General features: G+C 36.4%; 1 protein-coding gene across 2 annotated transcripts in view; it reads right to left on the bottom strand.

Moving 5' to 3' along the window:
• Nucleotides 1-21989: 21989 nt before the first annotated feature.
• tafa4b (TAFA chemokine like family member 4b) overlaps nucleotides 21990-27470 on the bottom strand; it is a 42950-nt gene continuing 37469 nt past the window's right edge. For both annotated transcript variants that reach the window (XM_057362128.1, XM_057362127.1), the window contains one exon: nucleotides 21990-24369. In XM_057362128.1, the coding sequence (XP_057218111.1) occupies nucleotides 24358-24369 (12 nt within the window). In that variant the 3' untranslated portion in view covers nucleotides 21990-24357. The remainder of the gene's footprint in view (nucleotides 24370-27470) is intronic.

Below are 27470 nucleotides of genomic sequence, written 5' to 3' on the forward strand. Positions count from 1 at the left end.
AAGATGCTTTGGGGCGGATGCTTAAGGAAGAGCTTTAAACTCTCTTTCATGCATCTGTTTCTTGAATAAGAATGACGGTGTCTCGCTGTGGAGAGAGTCCTGATTCGTTTTAGAAGAAGAGCATGCCTTTGCATAGATCACCCCTGACATCTGTGTTGCTTAGGTCGAGTTTTATGATGCACGCAGAACAGAATTTTGCTTTTGGGTTACCCCAAATTTTTTATAAGCAGCCTCTCTGTGAGTGCTTGAGAATGAAAACATTCTTGTGCATTAAAGGTGCTGTGTGTATTTTTTCTGAGAATCTATTGACAGAAATGCAATATAATATACATAACTATGTGTTCAGAAGTGTATAAAGACCTTACACAATGAAGTGTTATGTTTTTATTGCCTTAGAATGAGCTATTTCTATCTACATACACCGCAGGTCCCCTTACATGGAATTCACCATGTTGTTTCTACAGTAGCCATAAACGGACAAACTGTTCTACAGAGCGCATTTCGTAAATACGTTATTTCCTTCGGAAAGGAAGCGAATCGAAAATGTGACGACATCTGTCGTCAGCCTCCATAGTGCTTCGAAAGAGAGGGTGGAGCGGTGGAGTGAGCCGTTGGTTGCAATAACACATCTTCTCTCTGGTTTATTCTCCCACCTGCGTTCCCTAAAAACAAACTAAATTTGAAATTCACAGGCATGAGACGGACCAAACTGAGAAATCCATCATTGTCTTGCTGAGTGGCTCTGTGTTATACACGTCAACTTCTGTCTCTTGTGGGACACACAGAAAATTGCTGTCGCTGTTTCAACCTTCCTCCATCCTTTTAAGCCCTGAGGTCCACAGGTTTCACGGAGAATCAGTGATATGCAACTTGAAAGATTGAAGATGTACAGTATTCTTCATATATGGTTAAGTGAATGTCTGCTCAGATTGTTTTAGTGTTGGCTAGCAGCTCCACTGATCATTTATACACTAAATTTTAAATGCAAGTTTATATTCATGTCCCTCATAGCCAGCCTAACTAACATATTGTAGGATTTAAAGTAGTCTGGTTGTCTTCAATGTAAATGAGATTTGTTTACACATTGTGTGTTTGTTATGAAATATGTTGGCCAATCTGACAGCTACTGATTGCTTTCATCTTTTAATAAGATTAATTTATTGGCTCCTAATATCAACAGTTTCAGCGGCAACAACATAAACAAATGTTATGTGGCCCAAACTTAACTTCTGGTAGACGTCCACAACGAATCAATAACTGTTGAGTAGTTTTAATTTAATTCAATTAATATACAATAAAATGTTAATGTAAATTAATATAAAAATATATATTATAACCAAACGCAGACCGGAAGGCTATTTCGATTTTCTTCCAGAATCAGTGCATAAAATGCGTCCATGCATATGAGAAAAAATACTGAGCCGGCTGAAGTCTGAAATATGGAGACTTGTGAAAAACACTGCAGTCTTTGTATTGCTGCTTATTGTTTTGACAAGGTAAATGTGTTTTCACAGGTCTTATTGAAGTATTTTTAATCAAAAGCTTCACCAATGGGAAAACTTTAATGTATTTCATTAGAATATTCTTTTCATGTTACATCATGACATTTCTTTGTTCACCCATCATTTATTCTCATGCTCTCTAGAACCTTTCATCACATCTCCTGATGTTTTTCTCTAGCACTTGACAGGTTTAAAACTCACACAATACTCCTTTCTTGTTTTCATTCTGCTTATTTACTTATTCACTTATTAATATTTTTATTTGACATTGACTAAACATTCTTTATTCATTTCAAGAAGAACTCATATTCTACATGGAGCCCCAACAACACACAACTAAATGTTAAATAGACAGCAAAAAAGAATACTTTTGCAAGTTACTGTAGCATTGTGAAATGTTGAAAATTCTGCAGGAACGATATACAAACTGGATATATATCATAAAAAATTTTCAGATGGACATGCAGTCTGGGTGGTTTGATTGCAGATTTAGGGAGCAGGTGCAGAACAAAAATAAACCATAAACTTCAATTTCTTTATCATCTGTCATCTTTAATGCCAACTAGGCTGAATAAGTACCAGCAAATTTCTTTATTTCACCGGACTGCCTCAAAGCAATAAAAATGTCCAAACCCCTGTTTAAACTGCCTTTACACCATGTGCGGCTGTCATCACACAATCCCACAATACAAGATCATTAAAATTCAGGTCAACACTGTACTGCTGCCTTATCAGATTTACTCTTGACAGACGGCCAAACACTTTTATTGGCCTTTTCTAACATTCATTTACCTATTCAACACAAAGGTAGAAAAGTTTCATGCTCTAAGAAAAGGCAATTGATTTCCATTCAAAGAATGGAAGTATCCTATATTTAAACCAGCGTCATAGCTGGAGTTTTACATTATGGGGTGGCCAGCGGGTGCCAAGGCTACTTCAGGGGGTCCACAGATCATAAAAGAAAACCTGTGTTGGCATCGAATTATAAATAAATAAATCCAAGATTAGAAGTACAAGTGATAATTTACTTCCCAGAGTTTGTCACAAATGTGACAAATACAAAACAATTGCACAACGTAATGAGATTAATGTAATTCTAAATGTATGTAGATGAAATCAATTTATAAATAATGAAAATGTTGAAAATATAGTTTAACCCTGATAACTTGTTTAATTTAAACAGAAACAAAGCAGCACCAGAGGTGTCTTTAAACTGATGTGGATCAGAGCAGCATATATCTGATAAAACATATTCTCTTCCATAGGACTGCAAGATTCATACAAAATCATTGATGCTGATTTTTACCTTGATGTTGTAATCTTGATTATTACTTTCAGATATTAGAATACATGACACTACAAAACAAGCTGAGAAGCTTTTTTGAATTATTTTATTCCTATTTTATTGCTGTTTTGATTCTCTAAGGAACATAAAAATCAGTTGTTCAAACGGGAAATATATAGAAAACAAACAAAGAACATCCAACATCACTAAAACACTCAATGGCTTCAGGTTATACAGTAAAGAGTCTGACTACTTTAATGAATCTCTTTCTTACATCGTATCTGTACGTGGTTGTTAATGATAAACTTTATTTAACTTATAGATAAACTTATTTAGATTGAAACAGTCGTAGCTAGGTATTTATTATGCAGGGACTGTTTTTTCTCTTTTATCTTGAATTTGGAGAGTTTTGTTCACCTTGTTGTCAAGCCTCTGTTAATTTCCGACCCTGATGTAAACAATGTATGTTGGGAACCGATACTATCTGTTAATGGAGCCTAACGTTAACTTACACAATGAAAAGTTGTTTAGAATTTAGACATTTCTAAACCAATTTGGTTGGTTTATGCTCTACGTAGAGTACAAATTTACCATGTCCCTAGTTGTCTCGATAATTAAACTTTAAAATATATAGTTGTCATAAGGAATTGTGAAATATTTATTAATTGTGCATGTTATTCAGGAGAATCCAATAGATGGCACCATGTTCAGTGATTTGTTATATAGCCTACATAAGACAAGCAAAAGAACAAAACAACCACATGTTGAAGTATCATTATCAGTCGAAAATGCAATACAGACATGTTGAGATCGTTTCTGAGTTGTATTTAAATCATTAAACGAAACACCCAACGTAAAATAATTTAATTTACATAACATCTAAAAATAAATAAAGTTTTCATTGGGGAAATTGCATTTTTGTCATAATTTTAGACATTTTCAAAGACAAAAGATGTTTTGTGATAAACCTGGTAAAACAGTTACAGCAGTAAAACATGTATATGATAAATAAACAACCTTGCCCTGCATTATAAATAGTATGAAATATCAGCATATAGTAATATAGTAAAGACGCACTGTTTTGTTTTTTTCCCCAGTATTTTAAAGTGAAAATTATTATGTCTAAATGAACGCTTGACTACCACTAGATGTTCTCATGTCACAACATATACATTACACAATGTTTACATCCGGTTCTTGGTGAGCGGATCACGTGATCCGTGTGTCCACTGGTACAATAATCTTAATATACTCCTGTGGTGTGTGATGCGCCAAGAGTTTTAAATCTTTTAGTATGAACATGTTTAAGATTTTAAATAAGCTGTTTTTTATGAAATGGAAAAAACACTTTACATTTTCAATGATTAAATACTGTGTTGACCATCACTTTAGTACTTTTTATTGGTTAGGTATTTGGGTAACACTTTATAATAATTGTAATTAACAAATCATTAACAAACATTATATAATGCTTAAAAAATCATTAGTTAATTATGTTCAAATAGCTAGAAATATGAGAAAATGTGCTTGTTAATGTTTACTAATGTAGTTTTACTAAGCATTATCAAATGATTAACAGATCATTATTTCACGTAATTAAAATGCTTACAAATGTCATAAAACATGCACTTTTTTAAATCTACGTATTACGTATTATTCATTAATTCATAATCACAGTCCGTAAAGGTCATATATTTGTTCTTTGTTGTAGATGTCAGGATCTTTAGGAAATAGAACCCAAGTAGGCAGCGGGTACAAAAACTCAAAACTTTTATTAACAAAAGACCCACGATGGGGGGAAAACGATAACAGAACAATCCAAACTACAAAACAAATGCAAAAAGGATCATGACAGTAGACTATTTTGACATTTTAGCAAATCATTTAGTTATTATTTGTTCGTGTTTTTGCAGTACTCAATCTAAAGTGGAAACTATTAATCAATTGTAAATGTTTATAAACATTTACTAATCATTAGTAACTTTATGAGTAGTCATCTTGATTGTAATTATGTGTCCCAAATTACCTGACTTTACTCTATTTACACATCTTTAAAAATCATGTATTAATAATTTGTTCATGTTTTGGCAGTACCCAATCTAAAGTTCACTGTTCTTCATTTTTGTGAATGTTTACTAATCATTTAGTACCTTTATGGGTATTGGACTTTTATAACATTTGTGTAAAGGGTGGTTAGTTACATTTAATGCTTGCTAAAGGCATAACACTCATTGTAATTTGGGTGCAATGCATGTTTTGCCTCAACATTTACATTAGCATACAATTGTGTACAATAAAATAGAATATTCCTTGAAATGAATCAACAGAAAACAGTAATCATCAGTAATCAAACAGTAATCAAATCATAGTGATCAAATTGACCCCTGTACACTGTTGACGCCCTAAACCCAACCGTTAAACCTACACATACCACTAAACCTGTCCCTAACCGCAGCAAAAGAGTTGCACAATGACAAAAGCTTTCAATCATTGTATAACAGCTGTTAAAATCTTTTGCCGGTTTTCAAGATGTGTATTACCATAGGAATTAATAGTTTAATGACATTTGTAAGCATTTTAATTTACATTAAATAATGATCTGTAATTCATTAGGAAATGTTTAATACGTTTATTGGTAAATATTAACAAACACATTATCTTACGTAACTAATGGTATGTTAAGCATTATATAATGTTTGTTAATGATTTATTAATTAAAGTTATTATAAATTGTTACCATTTGTGGTAAAAAATAAAAATCATGAAATATGGAGATACAAGGTTTCAGAAGGACAGCAACGTTATCTCAGGACTCTCTTATACACCGTGTTGTAACACTATTACTGTCTTAAAACAGAGATTTTCTTAACCTAAAACTAACACAAAAAGACACAAAAAAATACAACTAAAAAATATTAAAAAACATTTTGATTTCTATTGAAACAAATATATTTTAAGTAGTTTCTTATTTTAATTATCATTAAATTATGCTAATCTACACTTTGTCTCTGTTTTTGTGTTTGTACTGCACATAGAAATTCAACAGACTCTACATACATGTCCATAAATCACTGTCCCATGTCATTCTAATGCACAATATGCTTCACAACATTAATCCAATTCATCAGCCCTTACATTGCGCAAACAGTTTCCATAGCTGACTTAAAAGTGCAAGAGTCAAAGAAATCTGTAATTAACGGGGACGACTGTGACACCTAATAAGAGATCTAATTAAGAAAATGAATAAGTGTCAGCCTCCTTTCAAAGTGTGTTGGACAGGAAGATTAATCGCTCACTGGCCTAATTTGATTTGTGACAACAAATAGGATGACCTGGTGAGTTGTTTTAAAAGATCACATTCCCATGAGCATATGAGATTAATAAAGCATGTACAGGTATAGGGTGAGAAGACCCTCATTGAGGCTTTAAATCCCAAATGGATAATCTTATCCATTTCAGCCATTTAATGAACAATAAATTCACTAAACAATGGGGCAATGGGAAATCTGTCTGCAAGAACTAAAGCAGCATCAAATACGTAAAGAAATTAACTGAAGTAAAAAAAAACATCCGGTTTAATTTTGATATTATAGTTCTTCTTTAACATTTTGTTATGTGAAGGTTGCTTCAAAATTGTCTCATATTTACGTAATTTTGATACTTGTATGAATTTAATTGAACTTGTCTCAATTAAACTTTAATCTTTAAAGAAAATCAATCATTTAATTATTATTACACTTCAACGACTTGATAATTTCTTTGATAATTGTTTACTGTATAAAAATGTTTATACATTTTTTTATTCAAATGATGTCTGAAGCACAGTTTTAGTGTCATTTTCATAATGACACATAACAGTTTTGCCACAATTTTTTTCAAAAGTTGTGTTGTCTGCACAGTATATACAGTATCATGCTTAAGATTAAGTTCAAAACATGATGAAGATTTTACTAACATCTTCATTTTGGGTTTTTTCCAGTCAAATTGTAATTTTGTCCAGCTTGACTCGACACTACACATGAAAATGATTTAATAAAGATTACAAAGATATAAAATGGTTCTGTGAGGTATAAACACTGATAAACTTTAGTGAGGGTGTTTTCAGTTCACAGGGCCTTAGTTGCAGAAGCACTCGGTTATAGTCTGACAAAATCATCAATGTGTGTTGTCTTCTGTGTTCTACTAAATGTGTAATAACAAATGCATAAGAATTTGCCCTGTGGAGACGTCCTAATGCTCTGTGGAAGTCTGTATAAATGCACAGGAGTCAGACTAATAAAATTATGGCTGACATTAATAAGCATGTGATTAATGTGAACTACAGAAGACTAGACATGTGTGGGTGTTGCCTTTGCTTATGTGCTCATCCTCCTCTCAGCATCAGTGCATCGTGTGTCTGTGGATCATGGATTTTGAAAGGAGATCATTGTTTCTGAAACTCATCAATCACATCGGATTCTCCCTCAGAATGAGCAACAAGCAGAAAGATTATATTCAGAATGTTCATCTGGGTGGAAACATGACGTGCCCGGGTAAACATGGCAGATTTTATACTCGCCAGAAAGCGAATTTTAATTTAAATTACTCACTGTGAAGTATTTCAGAGGTACAAGACAGGCTGCCTACACTGTTAGACATTTCAGAATCAGAATCAGAATTAGAATCAGAAGAGCTTTATTGCCAAGTGTGCTTGCACACACAAGGCATTTTCTTTGGTGTTGGAAGCTTCTAGTACAGACATTCAACACAATGACAATACAATATAATAAGATTTACAGTCTAAAAGATTCTAAAATATGCATATATAAAATAAAGACTATTTTACAGAAAATGGGGGATAATAACATATAAGAGACATTGTACAGGGTAGTATATAGTAGAATATACATATTAACAGATTGTATGTACACTTGTGCGAATGGATAATTTAGTAAGTAGAGGTAGTGTTATATACATGTATACATAAAATATAGATATAATAAGGCACTATAGTGCACACAATAGGAGTAGTGGAAGTGGAATATTGCTCTTAAGGAGCAGTTATCTGTTTAGGAGGGAGATTGCCTGGGGGAAGAAGCTGCTTCTGTGTCTGGAAGTCCTGGTGTTTGGTGCTCTGAAGCGCCGGCCAGAGGGCAGCAGATCAAAAAGTTTGTCTTGCCCGTGTAAAAACCCATTTCAAAGGGTTTTTACAGTAACTGTAATTAAGATTTACAGTACCATAACTGTATTTCACTTTTACAGTAATTAAACACTACTGTAACTATATAATACAGTCCCGGTACTGTAAAACCCTAGATTAACAGTACACTACTTTAATCATATTTATTGGTTTATGTTTTTAGTAAATATAAATTACATTTTAATAATATTTATATAGAATTTACTTTTATCCAACACATGTAACTCCACATACAATATATCCACAATATTCTTTATTTAAATTATTTCATTTACATTTATGCAGCAGACGCTTTTATCCAAAGCGACTTACATTGCATTTTTTATTCATTTGTTTCTGACTATGTGCAATCCACTGGGATGAAACCCATGACCTTGGCATTGCTAGTGCTATACTCTAACAACTGAGCCACAGGAAAGACAAATGCTTAAAGCTCTTGAAAATGGAAATGTGCACAAAAATCTATTTAAAACAATTCATGTTATTTGCAGCGATGCATGAACCCTTCTGTCATTCAAACCGTTGTATCAAATGTAAAGAAAAATACAGAACTGATTTTAAATGGAATTCACCATTAACTTACTATACGAAATGTAAAGAAATAAATGATTGCATAGAATTGTCTATGGACTGCATACAGAACTGATTTTAAATGGAATTCACCATTAACTGCATCAAACAGCAGTTAATCAACAGCAGTTAACATCAACAAATGTGAAGAAAATAAATATAAATAACAGTAAACATACTGTATTTTCGGTATAAAATCAAAGTGGCATTTTGTTTAATGACAATTCTAAGTTGGTGTACTCTAGTTCAAATTAAGGGCAATCAGGAGCCACCAGCTACATTAGTAAAACAAAGCATTTTATTAAGCGATGAATGTCTGTTTCCTTGGAAGGGACTTTGGAGATAAAGGATGGATGGTGAGCAGAAGGACGCAGGAGGGGTGTGGGTTGCAGAAGGTTACAAGTCTCTTTCTGATGCTGTGTTATCAGGCAAACCCTGTACATCAAATACGACCACGTTGCTTTACCTTGTTCTCAGAGTATAGCTATCACATCTCACGCTCAAGCCTGCTGTGTTCACAGAGTTAACTGTTCGATGAAATCCTGTAGGAAAAGAAAAAAAATCATAATGATTAGACAGAGGTTATTGGCAGAAATTAAACGTAAAAAAAAGGTTTTATGCCTTATGAGAGAGTTGGTATAACAGTATGTTATGCATTAAATTGCCAGTTTATTAGGTATATCTAGCAAAACCTTTGCATTAGTTGTACTGATAAATCCCCAGTAAACTATCTGTATACTGTACATATCCTATTGAGACTTGAGCAGTGTCTCACCTAATCCAAGTTCTTCCACTCAAATTCCGTGAGGTGGCGAAGGAAGGATGATACCCTGGTGTTAATAGCCTTATAGACTTGCAAATTTCTCTGCCAAACATTAAGTAAAAATATACCGGGGCTTTTTGACAGAGTAGGGGAATGAAAGCTTTGCATCCTCAAGATAAACTAAAACGAAACAATATTGAAATATAAAAACGATGCATTACATTTACATATTTGGCAGACGCTTTTATCCAAAGCGACTTACATTGTATTGTATTATACATTTTGTTTCTGACTATGTGCAATCCCCTGGGATCGAACCCATGACCATGGCATTGCTAGTGCCATGCTCTGAGCCACAGGAAAGCTATTAATTGTTGTATAGTAATTGTCTAAGACATCGACATCATCAAAAAAAAAGGTTTAAAGAGAGGTTGCATCTCTGCCTATATGCTTGTCAACTTTTAATTAAAGTTCATATTTTTAGGGTCTATTTTGTCTTATTGGAACAAATACTTCAGAGAAGAGAAACCGACCAAACTGAGCCAAAAAGTTAAAATTCAAGTTACATTACAGTTCAATGGACCTTTTTCACAAGATTGATGAAGCGTTCAATGGTCCCCATTCAAATCCTCCAAAATTTTATATATATATATTTTTTTTAAATTAATGTAGGTTTATAGCACTATACTTTGTATTATATAACCTTTGCAACAAATTACAAAAAAAGTAGTTAACGGTAATGCGAGGGTGTTTCTTATACAACGTGGAAGTCACAGTAAATTTGACATCATTCTCTCTTTTGTTATCAGACTCTCTCTATTTTTTTATTTTGTTGAAAGAGTGAAACAGTATCAAGTTTTTCTTTTGTTATTTGAGCAAATGAGAATGCAAAAATATATTTCTGGTAGTCTCCCATTCACCACTTTAGACGTTTACCCAACTATGACGACTCCGCTGCTGAGAAACCCGGAAACGTGAAAAAGGTCCACTGAAATTTAATTTCAATTTATATAGCTTTTCACAAATGTGCTTTTTTGCAATTGCAGTTTCACTGGAAATACATACTAGACAGTGGAGAAATTAGAAAACAAAGGAAATTATGTGTAAAAATGTTTGAGATCAAACTTTTAAATACATAATGCTATTACTGTAAGCAAGTATGTGAATCAAGTTTTTATAAGATGGATATTACTGATACTAATTGTTGAAAAAAAATCTGATTCTAAATAAAAAAGTGACTTTTATATCAGCTATTTCAAATTTAAACCATTTCATGAAATGGACGAGTGTCCGAAATGTTTAATCCGAAGACTCGTACTGTACCAACTGTACATTGATGTTTAATCAACATACTAAATTAGTATATTCTTTTTTCAGAGACTAAGGGACATTAAGTATATTAGCATGATAGATAGGTGTTGTTACGAGGCTACACGTAGACACACAAGGTGAGGATCCAAGTGCAGTCTTTTATTGATAGGGTAATCCAAAATCGTAAACTTAATCAGGCAAAAGTCCATACACATGGAATCAGTCCTACCAGGGCAAACAAATCCAAAGGGGTACAGGTAAAAACAGGGTTATCCAAATAACAAGACAAGAACAAGAACAAGTACCAGAAAAACAGACAAGGGTAGAAATGCTCAAAGATGTAGCTGTAACACTGACTCAACTCAACTCAACTCAACTCAACTTTATTTATATAGCGCTTTTTACAATTTTCCTTGTTACAAAGCAGCTGTACATGAGTCATATTGACCATAAGCAAAACAATTAAAGTTATACCTGTAAAAACAAGAAAATGGTCAGACACACCCACATACAAAACACTCCACACACACAATATGCACACGTACTAACACACTTAGACATAGACACACACGGACGCACAGACACACGGACGCGCACGCACGCACACACACACACACACACAGACAAGCACGCATGCACACACACAGACAAGCACACACACAGACACGCACGCACACACACAGACACGCACGCACAGTGAAAGCACACATTTAAGATAAAGGAGAGAGAAACACATGTCAAATATTAAACAGCCTATAAATTCCTATATGCAATATTAATTAAGTAAAACTTTAAAATTCTAAAGCAGCCCCCCCAGACCAGGCAAATAGTGCAAAACAGTATGCAAACGGTGGCGAGAAACCCAAAATTCCATTCGAGAAAAAAATCCTCAGGAGAACCCAGGCCCAATCAGGGGATTCATGTTCCCCTCTGGCAAAAGCTGCTGCCTCTGCACAAGCTCGACAGTGCTTGCACAACAAGGCTAAATAAAAATAAATAAACTTACTAATAAGGTAAATTATAGATTTACGTAAGATTATCATTACGTAAAAAGATGTGTCTTTAGTCTAGATTCAAACTGACAGAGTGTGTCTGCCTCCCGGACAGTGCAGGGAAGACTATTCCAAAGTTTAGGCGCTAGATAGGAAAAGGATCTACCACCTGCACTTGATTTTGAAATTCTAGGTATTACCAACTGACAGGACGCCTGAGAGCCTAATGCACGTGAAGGACTGTAATACAAGAGGAGTTCACTCAAGTACTGAGGAGCTAAACCATGTAGGTCTTTATAGGTAATAAGCAAGATTTTAAAGTTAATGCGATGCTTTATTGGTAACCAGTGCAAGGTTGACAGAACCGGGCTAATATGTTCATACTTTTTTGTACGTGTAAGAACTCGAGCTGCCGCGTTTTGGACCAGTTGGAGTTTTTGTAATAACTGACAAGACTTCGCAATGACTGATTGAATGAACCGGATAAATATAGATAGAGGTGCAAGAGATAACTAGACACGTAAATGTAATGATGGCAGATGAGACGCATCTGCAAACGAACGACGTCTTGTGGTGCCATCCCAAAAAGGTAAAAAATCTCTCTCACATACCTTCTCGGGATCGGTTCAACATTTATGGAATGATCTGCCCGCTGGCCGCAGATGATGAGAGAAGATGAAAAGAACGATTGACAACTTTTTTGTGAATAATGTTAAGTTATGGCCTGATCCGTCCAAAAATCATAAGCAATGCTCTGACACAGAGCCATCAACCTCCCAGGTTATGTCAAGCCCTGGTCCATTTATCTTGAGATGTTTTAAGTTTCAGTTCAGTGAAGCACTTTAAGCACCAACACTTTTTCAGTCAGTTACCTTTCTTGTAGAATTGTGCTTCAAATAAAGAACTTTATTTTGACCAGATTGTTAGTTAATCATTTACAAGTCAATTTTGCCTATATGGACAGCGATTTAAAAAAAAAGAACTGGTAAAACTGCGGTGATAAATGCGATGCGGTCGAAAATGTGGGTGCACCTAACTTTTGTGCTGGTGCACCTAAGAAAAAAAGTTAGGCGCACCAGTGCAACCAGTGCAAAAAGTTAGTCTAGAGCCCTGTATGGGAAATGTAGTGTGTGTATGCAGTCCGGGTGATGAGGGGAGTGCTCTCTAGTGGACTTGCCGGTCACTCCAACTGGTTATCATGACATAGCCCCCCCTCAAAGCAGCGGCTTCCAGATGCTCCACAGATTTAAACAGGAGGGTGGTGGAGGGAAGGCGGAACAGAGGGAGGGATGGAGGGCCAGGCCGTGAAGGGGAACAGGACCTGGGCCGTGGAGCAGAGGAGGGCATGGGCCGTGGACCACCGGACTTGGGAACACCGTACTTGGGAACACTGGTGTGGTGGTCATGACGGCTGGAGGTTCTGGGCTGGCGGCCCTCTTGCGAGCGGGCTCTGGGCTGGCGGTCATCTTGCGAGCGGCTCTGGGCTGGTGACCATCTTGCGAGTGGCTCTGGGCTGTCGGCCCTCTTGCGAGCTGGCTCTGGGCTGGCGGCCCTCTTGCGAGCTGGCTCTGGGCTGGTGGCCATCTTGCGAGCGGGCTCTGGGCTGGCGGCCATCTTGCAAGCAGACTCTGGGCTGGCGGTCAACTTGCGAGCGGCTCTGGGCTGGCGGCCATCTTGCAAGCGGGCTCTGGGCTGGCGGCCACCTTGATGATCATCAGCATGGGACCTGCAGGCTTACTGACCCCCCCAAAATTGTTTAGGCGCAGTCTCCTCCTCCACCTCGACCACTGTGAATGGGGACCCACAAGAAAAAAGAGCATGGTCAATAAACTGGGCCAAGGACCTCATGGACCATAATGGGAGATTGTGCGTTTGTATTGATTCTGAGACTATCACAGAACAGGTCAATTAGCACACAGTTCGTATGTCAGGATAAACATGCAATGTCCAAGAAAGTCTTTATTATGGTCCTTGAGGGAAACGTTACCTTGGTGGAGTTGGGTCAAACAAACTGCTGGATCCATGGTTGGCAAAGTCTTCTATTAAGAGGCTACACGGAGACACACAGGGTAAGGATCCAAGTGCAGTCTTTCATTGATAGATTAAATCCAAAATCGTAAACTTAAACAGGCAAAAGTTTAAGACACATGGAATCAGTCCAACTAGGGCAAACAAATCCAAAGGGGCACAGGCAAAACCAGGGTAATCCAACCAGACCCAGAACCAGAGACAAGGGTAGAAATGTTTAGAGATGTAGCTGTAGAACTGACAAGCCTTCGCAATGACTGATTAAAAAATATAGAAAACTATATTTCTGCCACTCGGTTATCTGTTTTAAATTTCTCGTGGAGCAGAAATAGTCTAATCTGAAATTCAATACAGAAAACACAGAAAAGTTTGTGACCAAGCTCAACAGCTTTGAACTTTTTATTCAGAACAAATTATTTAATTAAATGATCAGTAAAGTGTGAAATGTTGAACTATGCTAATACATTATAGTTTGCCGTGCAAGTTTGTTGCTAATAGCTCAGCTAATAGCTTATTACTGAGGTGATATCATCAGCAATTTCTTAATATAAGACTGTTCTCAGTCAGCACTGCTTTAAGGTCAATTAATTATTGACAATGTAATTATCAAAGTATTGTTCCTAATATAGTAATATAACATAGTAATTAAAGTGTCACTAATGAATCTAGAGACCTAACTGATCCCTGTAAGTCTCCCTAACCGTTTTATCTGATACTTATTTGTTTCAGTGGTGGCTCTATTCATACACATTACAATTCATACCAGCCAGGGATTCCCTTGGAGACGCTTCATTTAGTTTTCTCTATGGTCTGATAATGTGAAGGAATCATTTTAATTGGCTGCCTGTGTGAAGTGTGTGTAAAAGGTCTAATGTTTGATTGGAAGGTGTGTGTAGATATTATGTGCATCACAGAGTTGTTGTGGTGTCTCTGGGGTTAGTGACTTTGGGGACTGTCAGGCTGTAGAGAGACTGTGACACAGACATATTGGTGAGATTGGAATACTGCAGCCTGCTGCGGGACATGTCATTTCCTGCACAGCGTGACATCTGGGTGTGACAGGACAGTAGATGCAGATGCCAAAAAAAAAAACAAGTTAGGATACTGACCGTTGTGTGTGGCAAACAGTGTAGAAGATATCTTTAGTTTAATTTAATGTGAATGATTTATTAATGCTCAGTATTCATGCACACAGAACATTTTTCTATCTGTAATCTTTCATCAAAATGTAATTGATACCGCAAGCTGGTTGATAGTTGATAAGCATGGCAATTTTGGGACAGTATTTCTGTTGTCAGTCAAAGCAACATTAAAGGTGCACTCAGAAATGTTTTGTTAAGGTTTCAGTGTCCAATATGACAGTCATCTAGAATTATATTGACAGCGTAGATGAAGCATGATTTTTTTTTCATTTCAAATTGTAAATGCGTGCAGTCATATATTATAATATTATTTTATATTATAAAGTGAAAATATTATTTTACATTATAAAGTGAAAGTTATAATACTGTATATTATAATTTATAAATAATAATAATTTTTAAGATACCATTTAATTACATTTAATTCACGCCTCTAACAAGACTCCCCTAACCCAAGATACCGCTGTAGACCATCACACCAACACGGTACCGGTGACGCACCCCTCCTTCCGCTGTCACATTCCCTATAACACCCCAAGCCCCTGACAGGGCAAAGACTGACCCTTACTTGCTGCCCTTGCCTTTTAACTCCTGGAGACAGTCAAAGGTCACAACAGGTTGGCAGCATACGGTAGTCCACAGATGGAAAGAGACCAGAGTTGTGCTCCTGTCACATCGACATGCGGAGGTCTCCTCCTGAGGGAGGTGAGACGAGAGAGGGAGAGAGAGAGGAAGAGAGAGACCCCTTCCCAAATCCTACCTCGATGGTAATGAAAGGACACAGAGGCAGGATGGGAAACATGTGAATCAGTGGTGTGCCTGCAAATGCCCCGAGGCACCTTGGCATTCACAGGCAGCTAGCAGGTGGCAGAGTCTGTGTACTGCACACAAGCACGTTCCCTCTATTCCTGTCTGAATGTCACAAACCGGGAACACAGCCAACAGAAATCCGGGTATTTGTGGGATTTTGTCAGCTGAACGTGTTTGTGTAAGCATGAGGGAAATGGAAATAACTTATTACAGTTCTGGGAGGGACTGCAAAAGCCTGAGGTACACTCAGGACAAACGTTTGTTTGGTCAGCATGGTCATTTCAATGTGATTTATTGAAAACACTCATTATAAAAATCGGAGTATTGTTTTAATCATGCTAATTATTATAAATAAATTAATAAAAATTAAGAAGCAACATTTGTGGAGAACCCCTAAGACATTTCTCAAAAAATCTTCCTTTATGTTCCACAGAAGAAAGAGTCATTTGAAGATTTTTAACAAATATGATGACAGATATTTTATATTTGAGGGTGAACTACTACATTAAAGTTTCCTGATTATAATCCCTTTATGTAACATGCTGTTTATGCGTCTTTACAGTATTGTACAAACTGACAAACACAACAAATGTGATATCAATAGTTACAAATACCAGTACTGGCATTGTAATGGAACTAAACAAACTGACAAGTCAATGGCCTGTGTAAAAATAAAAAGACATATTAAGTCAAAAATGCATTGTGTGGGTATGGTCACAGTTATGAAGATACTTTTCAGCTGTTGTCGTTTACATCTTATCAATCTATTGAATCTAATGTTAAAAATAAAGTACATCTATATCCTTTAAAATATAAAAAACGTGCCATACATATACGCTTTTAAACGAGTTTGGTAAAAAGCTAACACATGCACACACAAACAAACAAAATCATTTCCGGCAAACTTAGCTTTTAAACCTCCTTAAGACTTTTCAGATGTAATAATAAAACATTGAGTTGCAGCCTCTATTGTGCAAAAGCATTTTTTTCAGTTTCACTAGAAAACATCATTGGACCACCTCCTAACCCCTAAACCGTTGTGACCTCTGAGAAAACATGAGCACATGTCATGTTTTATTCAGTCCATCAGTTGTTCAGTGATGTAAGCACAGAGTCCAACCTCAGGTCTTCACTCGCGTGCACTCTGACACTGCAGGTTCAATATCTTTATCTTGATCACACCCTGCAAACTTAAATACATTTCTTCTGCTCAGAGACATTAAATGTGACACAACACATCGGAGAAGGACAGAGAAAGAGAGATAAAAAATAAAAGAAAGCGAGATACACACACAGAGCCTCTAGATTTACCTCTCTGGAGAAATGAAAACTGGGACAGAAAAATGTCATGAACAATTAGTGTCAGACACCTTTACAAGATAAACACAAACATCCATGAGAATTAAATGCATGCATTCATTAAAATAGAGCAACAGATATTAAATCTTTTTGTTCTGTTTATTCCTATTCCAAGAGGAGTACTGCGTGACAATAAGAAAAAACTACTTTGTGATTAAAATAAGACAGGCAAATAATGGAAACATCTGAAACGCAGTCCTCTTTCTCTCATTCACTATTTCTGTTTTGAATATCTAGTTTATTCTTAATATGAGCAAAAAATAAATGATGACATTTAGCCAGTTTAAATACTCATGAAACTTGTTATTCACACAATATTAATTGTTTCACACTTCGGACAAAAACATGTTCATTTAATGCTCCAAATCATTTTTAAGATTTTCCCCTCTCACACCCATGAAATCAGACACAATTTGTCAAGTAAACAAGCCCTTAATCTTTTAAACGGTTACAAATCCTGCATTCTGGGCATGAATGATGAATTATGTATGATAGATATGGAAAAAAAACCTCTGCTAACAACAAACATTTCAACACTTGTTCCATGCCAGAGAAAACCATTTTTTCCACGCAGTTGTTTAGCTTACCCAAATGTTGCCACGGGTCATTTGCTAACTGCAGTTTCTAAATCTTATCCTGCGTGCTGCCTTCTTGACAGTAATTACGAAAGGCAGTAAATCATATTTCCATGATTTTTTGGGGTCAAAGTTCTTTAAATAGCTTTTTAGAAGACATACTCCCAAAGCTGTGTTGGCCAATGTCTTTCATATCAAATCATATCACATTACATCACCTTGCAAAGTTTTCGTGAAAGTGGTTGTGCATATCGGTGTCTGTTTGTGTGATTTATGAAGTGTTGTTTGCTAGTCTATGTTTATGCCGGATGCGACAGTGAGAAATGTGCTCTCTTTGTGCACGCTGTCGTCAAACCAAAGGGAGGAAGGGACATATATACATACAGTATACTATTTTCCAAAGCATATAGTTTCCAATGGACCGTTTTTTTAAATGTACACTTATCCAGATTGCATGTGATCTGCATTTATCCAGATCAATTTCAGAATGCAATGAAAAGAAATCCATTTTTTATGTTTTTATGCAAAGTGACTTACAAGAGTGAGGAAAGCAATAAAGCAATTTATCAAAAAGATGAGAATGTTGATTATAAATACACTTTCAATATTAATTTGATTTCTTATTTATCCAATATTAGTGTGAGAATCTGGAGTTAGGATGCTGTCTCAAAAAAGCACTGCCTATGTAAATAGCTTCCTAAGTTTAGAAAGAGGCAAAAAAGAAAATAAACAAAATGATAGTGTTTACTGCAACTTGCTATCAAACACTAACCTTTATCAGTGACACACGCAAACACTTTGATCCATTCACACACACTATCCTCTTGACAGTATCCTGATCTTCAGACACACATAGATGACATAAAAAATAAACATCCCACAAGGTTAGATATAACATTAAAAACACTTGCATGCGCAGAGATTTACAAATGCACTTACAGCACTGTTTGTCTCTCTTCGGTTCATCCATAAAGCTCTTTTTCAAAGCACTCGAATTTAACAAACGTGGCAATATCGGGTGCTTCAATCCCATCCGACACACTTCTGGTGCCATGACAATGTGCCTGCAGCTCTACCACCCTGGCTAAGAGAGAGAGTGGGTGCCCACAGGCGTGTATGTTATCAGGCTTGGTCACATTGGAACCTCCCTTGGCACTCTTTAGTGAAAAGTGGGATGGTATCTGAGGAGAATGAATCAATAGTGTTCCTGGACCCAAGCTCATCAGCACAGACTGAGGTCAACTTAGGGTACTACTGTGCCTAATTGGTTTGAGGAGATAACGGATTTGGAATATTGTAACACGAAGAGATGAACACTGACAAAATCTGTTGGATTAACATGTTAAAGTTGCATTATACTATACATTTGTTTCTGCTTGTGTGCAATCCCTGGGATCAAACTCATGACCTTGGCATTGCTAGCGCCATGCTCTAACCACTGAGCTACAGGAAAGCTGTAAACGTTCATATTAAACTATTAAACGTTCATATTTTAGTTCTTAATTTTGACATTTTTTGTAATTGTTATTAAAAAAAATCATTTATCATTTGAAAGTTATTAAGTCTGATACCGATTCTAAAGAGATCATTTTCAGAAGATTAAATTAATATTTCTTTACTTTCCGAATGTTATTAATTCATATAATGACTATTAATATTGAACATCAAACTGGTGATGTTTCCTAACATTTTCTATATACAGAGCTCAAATTCATTTCATTCTCCTGTCCTCTTTTGATTGACAGGATATATCGGCCCTGATCATCGACTGTTTTTAAACTAGCCAATAGTGTGAAAATAGCTTTTTTTGACCAATTGGCCAATTATTGGTCGGTGCATCCCTTAAGAAACATAAACTCTTCTCAATCTTAAAGATAAAATAACATTGAACACTATCAAGTGTTTCTGTTTATTGAAAAACACATAGAATAACACAATTAAGAAAATTACTCTCCAAATGCAATCTTACACAAAACATGCTGGGAACTAGAAATCCTCTGCCAAGTTTTAACGATTCTATTTTAACAAAATACAACTTGTTCATGTAGTCCCAACTGTTTGTTGTGACAATTTCATATTATGACAATTTTTTAAATTGTGTTGAATTAACTTGTTAAAATTAAGTACATTGACAGTAGCAAAATTCCCTTTTTTTCAGTCAAAGCTAATGCTTTCAGAGTCACAGGCTGTTCCCCAATTAGAATTCGGAAAGATTCATAATTATTCAACAAGACAAAATTACATCTTAAATTTGGAAATGTATGCTGTACAAAGAGCCCATGTGTGGCTTTAGTTGAAATAAGATATCTTATGTTATGATTAACAACTTTAACATTCAACCTCATAAAAAATCGATGTCATTTATCTTTGAAACTTTTCCCATGTGTCCTCAAAGTCCAATTTATAAGTTTCATAGCAAATGCCTTAAAGAGAAATGGTACTTTCTGAGCGGATTGTAGCTGGTAGTCATGTTCTGTAATTCATTTCAGCTGTCAACCCAGGCAGCACATCACTCTAATTCAAAGACTCGCTGAAATGTCATTTGCTCTTCATACTTACTTTTCATTATTTCATAGTCTAGTATCAATAAATTATTCAATTCCAGCATTTTATGTCCTAGATTATTCATGCTTTGTAGCACTTTTTGGATTTGTATGGTGACAGTCATGCCAATAGAGAATTCACAAACTAGATGTCGTTCAAATTCAGCCCATCGGAGTTTGAGCGTAGTGCATGTGTGCCTGTAATAAACATTTCCCAGCTCCAGTGTTTACAACAGCTCCCTCATAATCAATTGTTTATATCAAGGATTTAACTCACATTCTGAGCAAACAGCCGTGAGAAATTTGAATTTGAATAGGAATTAAACTCGACAGGCAAGTAGATGCAGCGCTGCTTATGTTTGCCTTTGCTTTATGTTTGGTTTATTTTCATTACAGAGAAACTCTACGTGCCACCCCGTAGAGTTTAAGTGGGCTCTTGGGACAAAGATAGATTTGAGCACAAACAGACAAGTCTCTTATGAAATCTGTCTGCAATCTTACACTCATTGACTTTGCACACTTTCTGTCTCTTTTCACAAGAAGCTGGTCTTGAGATATATGTTTCCTGGAAGAGCAGAACATTGATCCACCAATCCAAGCTGTAGGTCAAGCATGTGCCTACAAGCATGGCGTGTCTCCTCCCAGGTTGCTTAAAGTGCAGGACTTTTGTAATGTACGGAAAACAGATGTGTGCATTTATTACAGGCCAATGCAACTTAAACAGTCCTTTTAACATTTTGTTTCATTCGTTTCGTTCTGTAGCTGTCCCTTTAAATGCAGTGACCTATTGGTGATTCTCATTTTCTCGTTTTGCTTCTCTCTGAGAATGGACAGGTATGCAGTGGCAGATCATTGCCACTAGGGAATGAGGGAATTGTCCTCAAATATTGTGTTTGAACCTAAGTGAGCCCATATTTCAGGTTCAACTTCAGAGCACAGCGCCCTCTAGGGACTAGGGCTGACAATCCATAGACTTCATTGTGTTTACGCATCAAGATTTATAGTGGCTTTCTGCATCCCAGGAGAACGTCATTACACAACAAAACCTTTTTAACTGCGGACATGGATGTGGCAATAAGAATACCCAGGATACTGTATGGCTCAGAGAAGCCTCTTTCATAGCTTAAATGGAGTTTTTAGCTATAAACCTCATCTTACATCGCAACGAAAATTCCTTGGGAGACATGAACATGTAAATAAATGAGAGAACATACACATTGGTCTTAGAAATAATTTGATTTGACATATTTAAGCTTACTTGAAAATGTCTACATTTGTGAGTGAGCCATTGAGCCATTCTTGAGATCTGTTTCATATCAAATGAATAATACGAGAAAGAGGGAATATTCTCTACAAGTCTCCATTTAAGATAACAGAAATCATTCAGACACACACATGCATGTCTGCTTTTGTCTGTCGAAATTCTCACACACAACTCCTGACCAAATCTTTTGTCATACTTCTCATCATGCGTGTACCTCCAGCTGACCATTTGAAAAGAGAACAGGATGTTGAGCCTCTCCCAATAGCAACAGACCTAAAAATACACTCACTCCATCCCAGGAGAATTATGGCAGTCCTGGGCTTCAGTAATAAGAATTCAAGATGGCTCTCGACCCCATCTCCTAAGGCTCAACACTGGAATCACAGTGGTTCTGATACATTCATCACAGCTCACAAAGCAGACGGCTGGAGTCAGGAGGGGCTTTGAAACCTGGAAGATGTCTGGGCAGGCCCAGGGCAAGCCTTCCATACAGAGCTGTCTTATAGAGAGAACACTTCACCTCACCACACCACACCTCATTTAACACTTCACAAGCCATCGCAGCCCGGAGAGAGACATTGAGAGATAAAGAGATAATGGTCCCATCCTTTCTGGCACGCTCAATCTAACACGTTTTCCGCTGGAAAAGGTAAAGCTGGGCGAGAGTGAATACAAGGACAATTAGAGTTCAGAATTAAAGTTGAGGTTGAGCTGGAGTGTGCGGACAAATTCGGTTAGATTAGAAAATCTTACAATGATGAATGTCGGAGCTGATTCTATTTCAAACTTTATTACACTGCAGTAATGGGCAGGAGAAATGCCTTTTCACATTGGATCTTAAAAGATGTTCACAATCTCGGTCAACAAACTGTTAGCCTGTTTTCTGAACTTGACAGATTTTTTGAGAGCTTCACAGTATAACCTGGCAGCAAAGTTAAAAACAACACAGGTACTTGTTTAAAGGTGCACTCAATACATTTTTGGTTATGTTTCGCTGGTGGATAAGACAATGGCATTGAACTCCTCAGCATGATGCAGCGTTACAAAAGCAAACATTTGCAATTACCAATGCCATTAGTATAGTCCGTAGACTTATTTTAACGGGATAAAGATGGTGGTTTTCAGCTGGTCATGTGATCGCAATAGGATGACCCCCACGATGCAACTTGCATCCCCCGTTATTGTTATTCACAGATAACACATCCGTGTACTGCGAGTCATCTTAACCAGCGCAGTTTAATTTTTCACAAATTAAATATGAATGTGCCTAATTCATGACATACTGTATGCGAGATGAATATATGATGAAACCAAATTGCAAGTTCATCTTGTTAGAACTTCGCGTCTTGCTTTAAAACCGTCGGGAAACGGGTTTTCCCGACGAGGAAAGCTCTGCATTCGTTACAAATGAGCTAATAAAATATTTCAAATAAATACGTCATGTCGAATAAATTACTCTTGAGGTGAATAGCCGTGTTAGTATATAGTTTAACCGTCTGAGGGAAATAAACATCTTCTGTTCGTTTCACATGGGGTCCTGATCACACTATAGTACCTATGGAATTTTACTACATTTTACTATAGTAAATACTATTATAATATTACAGTATTTTTCATGTGGGCAAATATATTACTATTGCTGGGTAAAAACTGGACAACACAGAATACAGACAAATTAAAACGGAAAGAGAAATTAAGCAATTTGAAGCAATTAAGAATGGAAGTTCAAATTTTTTGAGCGTTACGTGATTCATGGTGCCTTCGGCTATGTCCCAGGAAGTTGTGTTTTTTCTTTTAATTCTTTATTTCGTTCATTTTTTTATTCATTCAATGACTTACGTATTTAAATGTGTTCAAAGTTTACCTCAGTTGGTCTGTTTAGCCTCAGCTTCTTGCGTTTCAAGTAACTTCCGGGAACTACTGAGAGGCTCCATGATCCGCCATTGCTGTGAAAAAAACTGTTCCATTGGAGTCAACAGAGTTGACGCAACTCTTTCTCTCAATGGCTCTGGTAGGGCCCTAGAGTGTGCATTATTTTAACATATTTACCAAAAGTACCAAATGTATTTACTTAGGTGGAAAACCTTATTACAGTGTGGAAAAAATTATAAGTGCACCTTTAAGTTATTGAACTTTTAACAGATGTTTTCGACCGTTTGTTTTGAAGGGGGGTTGCATTTATATTGCTCACATTATATAAAATGGACAGCAAGGTAGTGCTGTATTCAAAAAGCATTTTTTCTGCTGTCTACATCACTTACAAACTGCGTTTATACTTTTGTATTTGTGGAAGAAAGCTATGTAAATGTTCCTCTCTTTAATGTCAACTAGAAAACTCAAAACAGCTCCATGTTATCTAGTGCAAAAACATTGTACATGAATTTTTAATTTGTTGTTATGATTCTATTTAGAAACTCTAATTAGCACTGCAAAATGAAATATTTTTATAGTTATGACATGACCCAGAAGAGCAAATTGTCAATAAATTGTAGACCAGACATTAAGAGCAATCTCATTCCTTACTCATAAAAAGTTTACTGTGTTGGCAAGCGGGATAAACGGAGTTACGCTACTGTGTCAGCATCTTTACAACCTAACACGCATGTTCTATTACATACATCTATAAATGCTCCCAGCCAAGTCTGAGCCTTCCAAGGAAAGTTTGTCCTTCAAGCCCAGCCTGTTATGATTACCTCTCTCCTATTCACAAGCACACGCATACACACAAGAGAGCAGCCGCAGCCAGTGGAAATCCAAAAAGCCCCTTTCGGCTGACTGATGCAGTCTTTCCCATGAGCACCTGTGGTGTCTAGCATCTGCAGTGCGCCGAGCATCACACCACAGGTATATACAGATCTTCTGTATACATCTCCTGACAAACCAATGCAGTCATCTATAGTTTACGATAAGAATGTCCATCTATCACATTGACAGAATCCTCTGTGATATCAGTGTCTTAAACAAGAGGCTCTCCTTTTTCATCAGGGGGTTGGTGAAAAGTCAGAGTCCTCTTTGCAGGGTTGTGATGTTCTTGCTATCGTGTGACCTAGTAATAACAAAAGACAGAGATTAGGATACATATGAAACAGACTGATCTTTGTATTATCGTTTGAATCGTTTGAGTGGAAAAACCTCATGCAAAGAGAATATATTTTCCTGGATATTTACTTTCAATACAGACCACTTCGCAAAATGTTAACACTGGTCCAGAAGCACTTCCGATGTTTTTTTTTTACATACATAGTTAAATTGTTATTTTGGTATAAATTTTTGGTATAAAAGGCTGTATTTTGTTTAAACCTTTGTTTAGTGTTAAAAAACGGAAACAGCGTTGGACCAGCTTTGTTTACGTTTTCCCGAAGTGGTCTACCTGTATATTTAAGGGAAAGTCTAAATCTGTCAACATTGTTCTTTTGAACACAAAGAAAGATATTTAGAAAAATGTAAGCAACTGACATGTCTGGGGTAGTCAAAAATGGTAGTCAAAGGTGCCCCAAAACTGTTTGTTTTCCCAAATTCTTCAGAATATTGTTGTTTGTGTTTAACGGAACAGAAAAATGACTATGGTAGTCAGTGGTTCCCCAGAAATCTCAGTTGCTAACATTCTTCCAAATATCTTTGTGTTCAACCAAACTAAGAAATTACAGGTTTGGAACACCTTGAGGATAAGAAATATAAAACAGAATTTTCATTTTAAAGTGAAATATCCCTTTAAATCATTTAACATGCATTTTAAAATATATAGAATAATACACTGCTAACATATTACAATATATTGAATTATACATACGGAATTGCCACTTTTCATATATTGCAAAATATAGGCACTTGGTTCCAATATATGGAAATGTATTATTTAATATACTGCATTATATTTTCCAGTATTTCCCCATGTATTTTTGTTTCTTAAGGGAAGCGTCTACTTATAGATTGAGATATGGTGGTTTTGTTAATTGTCTGCAAAGAATTACTGTCAACCACTATTTTTGAATTCGAGTAAAAATATGTAGACATCCTTATGAAATAAATAATTTACTTAATTTAAAAAGCTTTTGTCTTATTCAAAGCAAAAAGCTTAGCAGTGTCAAAAACAAACAAAAACAAACTATTGCAAGTAAATGCATCTTGTTTTAAGAATACTGCTGTAAAACATTTTCTGTAAAACAACAAAAGATACAGATTTTTAAAAAGCTTCTTTTTTACTGTGCTGTGATAAATCTCAGTGCCAGAGGTATATTGGTCTCGCAAATGGATGATTTGAGCTGAGCGCGCTAAGATGCTTTAGTGTCAGAAAGGGACACATTGCTGCGCCTCAAACAGGAGATTATGAAAGGCTCACAGCGAGGAAGGATAATAAACACATAAAGAAAATATATTGAATAAGAGGATGGTAAAGTTAGAAGACATTAAAAAAGCAGACAGATGAAAGGACACACAGAACACAAAATACAAATACTGGCTCATCGCCACAATCTCCTGTGACGTGCGCTGGAGCCTGCCGGTAACTGTTCCAATTCTGCTGCTATTAAACAACATTTTTACGCTCACTGGAGTAGTAAGACACACCCTGTCACCTCCCGTACTACCTGTGAGTCATATTAGCCAATCACGAGCTAAATCTATATGAAAGACCCAAAGCCGTCATTCGTTGTTTTGTCTCCCCCTCCTAGCAATTTAATTAGAACTCTTAATTTGAAGGCCTCAGTGGAGCCCATAGCCATAATGCATTTTAATGAACACAACAGATGTTCTGCTGTTACTTTATAGCTCTGAGCAATTATTCTTATGGCAGTTGCGTGTACTCTGCCACTGTTATTTTTTTAATACGTCACCTGTATGTCACACCTGCAGAGAAACAGCAGTCACTGCAGATTTCACACTAAAAAGAGAAGCTTTCTTTCACATTGAATCTGCCATCTATGAAATCATCATTTGCTTCTTTATATAGCAAAACTATATCTCACCAACCTCAACCATCAAAATGAAAATTCTGTCATCCTTTACTCACCCTCTTGTCATTTTAAACCTGCATGACTTTCTTTCTTCTGCAGAACACGAAAGAAGATACAGTTTTTTGAAGAATGTTGGTAACCAAATAAGGGCAGTACCCATTGACTTGCACTGGTTTTGTGTCCAGAAGTCAATGTGTGCCGTCATTGTTCGGTTACCAACATTCTTAAAAATAATTTATTTGTGTTTTGCAAACGTTAAGTCATACAGGTTTGAATTGACAAGAGAGTGTGTAAACGATGACAGAATTTTCATGTTTGGGTGAACTTTCCCTTTAACCTCAATATAGACATCTTGATTCATGTTGAACTATTCAAGCTAAACTGATGCACAAAAGGTGCATCTTTAAAACAAAACATTTTAAAAATTGAGTCAAAGCTAGTGTGGAGGAACAATGTTCTCTGCATGTTTGTCTATGCTTGGTCTTTGAATCTCTGTTGGCCTTTGAAAGTTCTCTCTGTAAGACTCCTCAGGTCCTCGGGGATTTGTTCACGCGCTCTATGGAGTCGCTCTGAAATGTTTATTTATCTTCAAGCCTTGCTCATTCTTTAATAAGTCTCTTTTAGAAACTTTGAGCGATGCGTGCCTGTAATGTTGGGGTGCAGGAATGATTGACAAGTGGCCTTTGAGAAACGCTCATTACGCTCAAAAAGTGAATCTTACGGGTACGATGGTGTCTACACCCCTGCTGTAACGCCCATAAACAGGTAAACATTTTAGCTGTTAGTTGAAATGTAAATATATCGCTTTATACTTAGCAAACAAAAAAAAGAGTTTTACAACATATTGTTCCGTGTACTCTCGGGGGCTTCAGAGAACCCTCTTATCTAAATAGAGCCTCAACAAAACGCTTCTTTGAACAATGGTTTGCCTGAGAAAAGGCCCGGGGAGGGAGGTTTCTCTTAAAGCAACACCCTTCTGAGAATACTCCAACGGTGTGTTTTGATGGCATATATAGTAGCTCTTAGACAGGTTTGTTTAAAGGGTCTTTTATGGGAACAAAGAAGGTCTCACATCCCCTTATCCGTCAGTGCACCATGGGCATTACACACTTTTTGTGCCAAAAAGTGGGTCTTTTGGACTTAAAACATAGTATAAGAAGCCTTCAGGCTGTGACCAGCCTTTAATCAGGATGGT

Source organism: Triplophysa rosa, linkage group LG20 (genome assembly GCF_024868665.1).
Source record: "Triplophysa rosa linkage group LG20, Trosa_1v2, whole genome shotgun sequence".
NCBI classification, from domain to species: Eukaryota; Metazoa; Chordata; class Actinopteri; order Cypriniformes; family Nemacheilidae; genus Triplophysa; species Triplophysa rosa.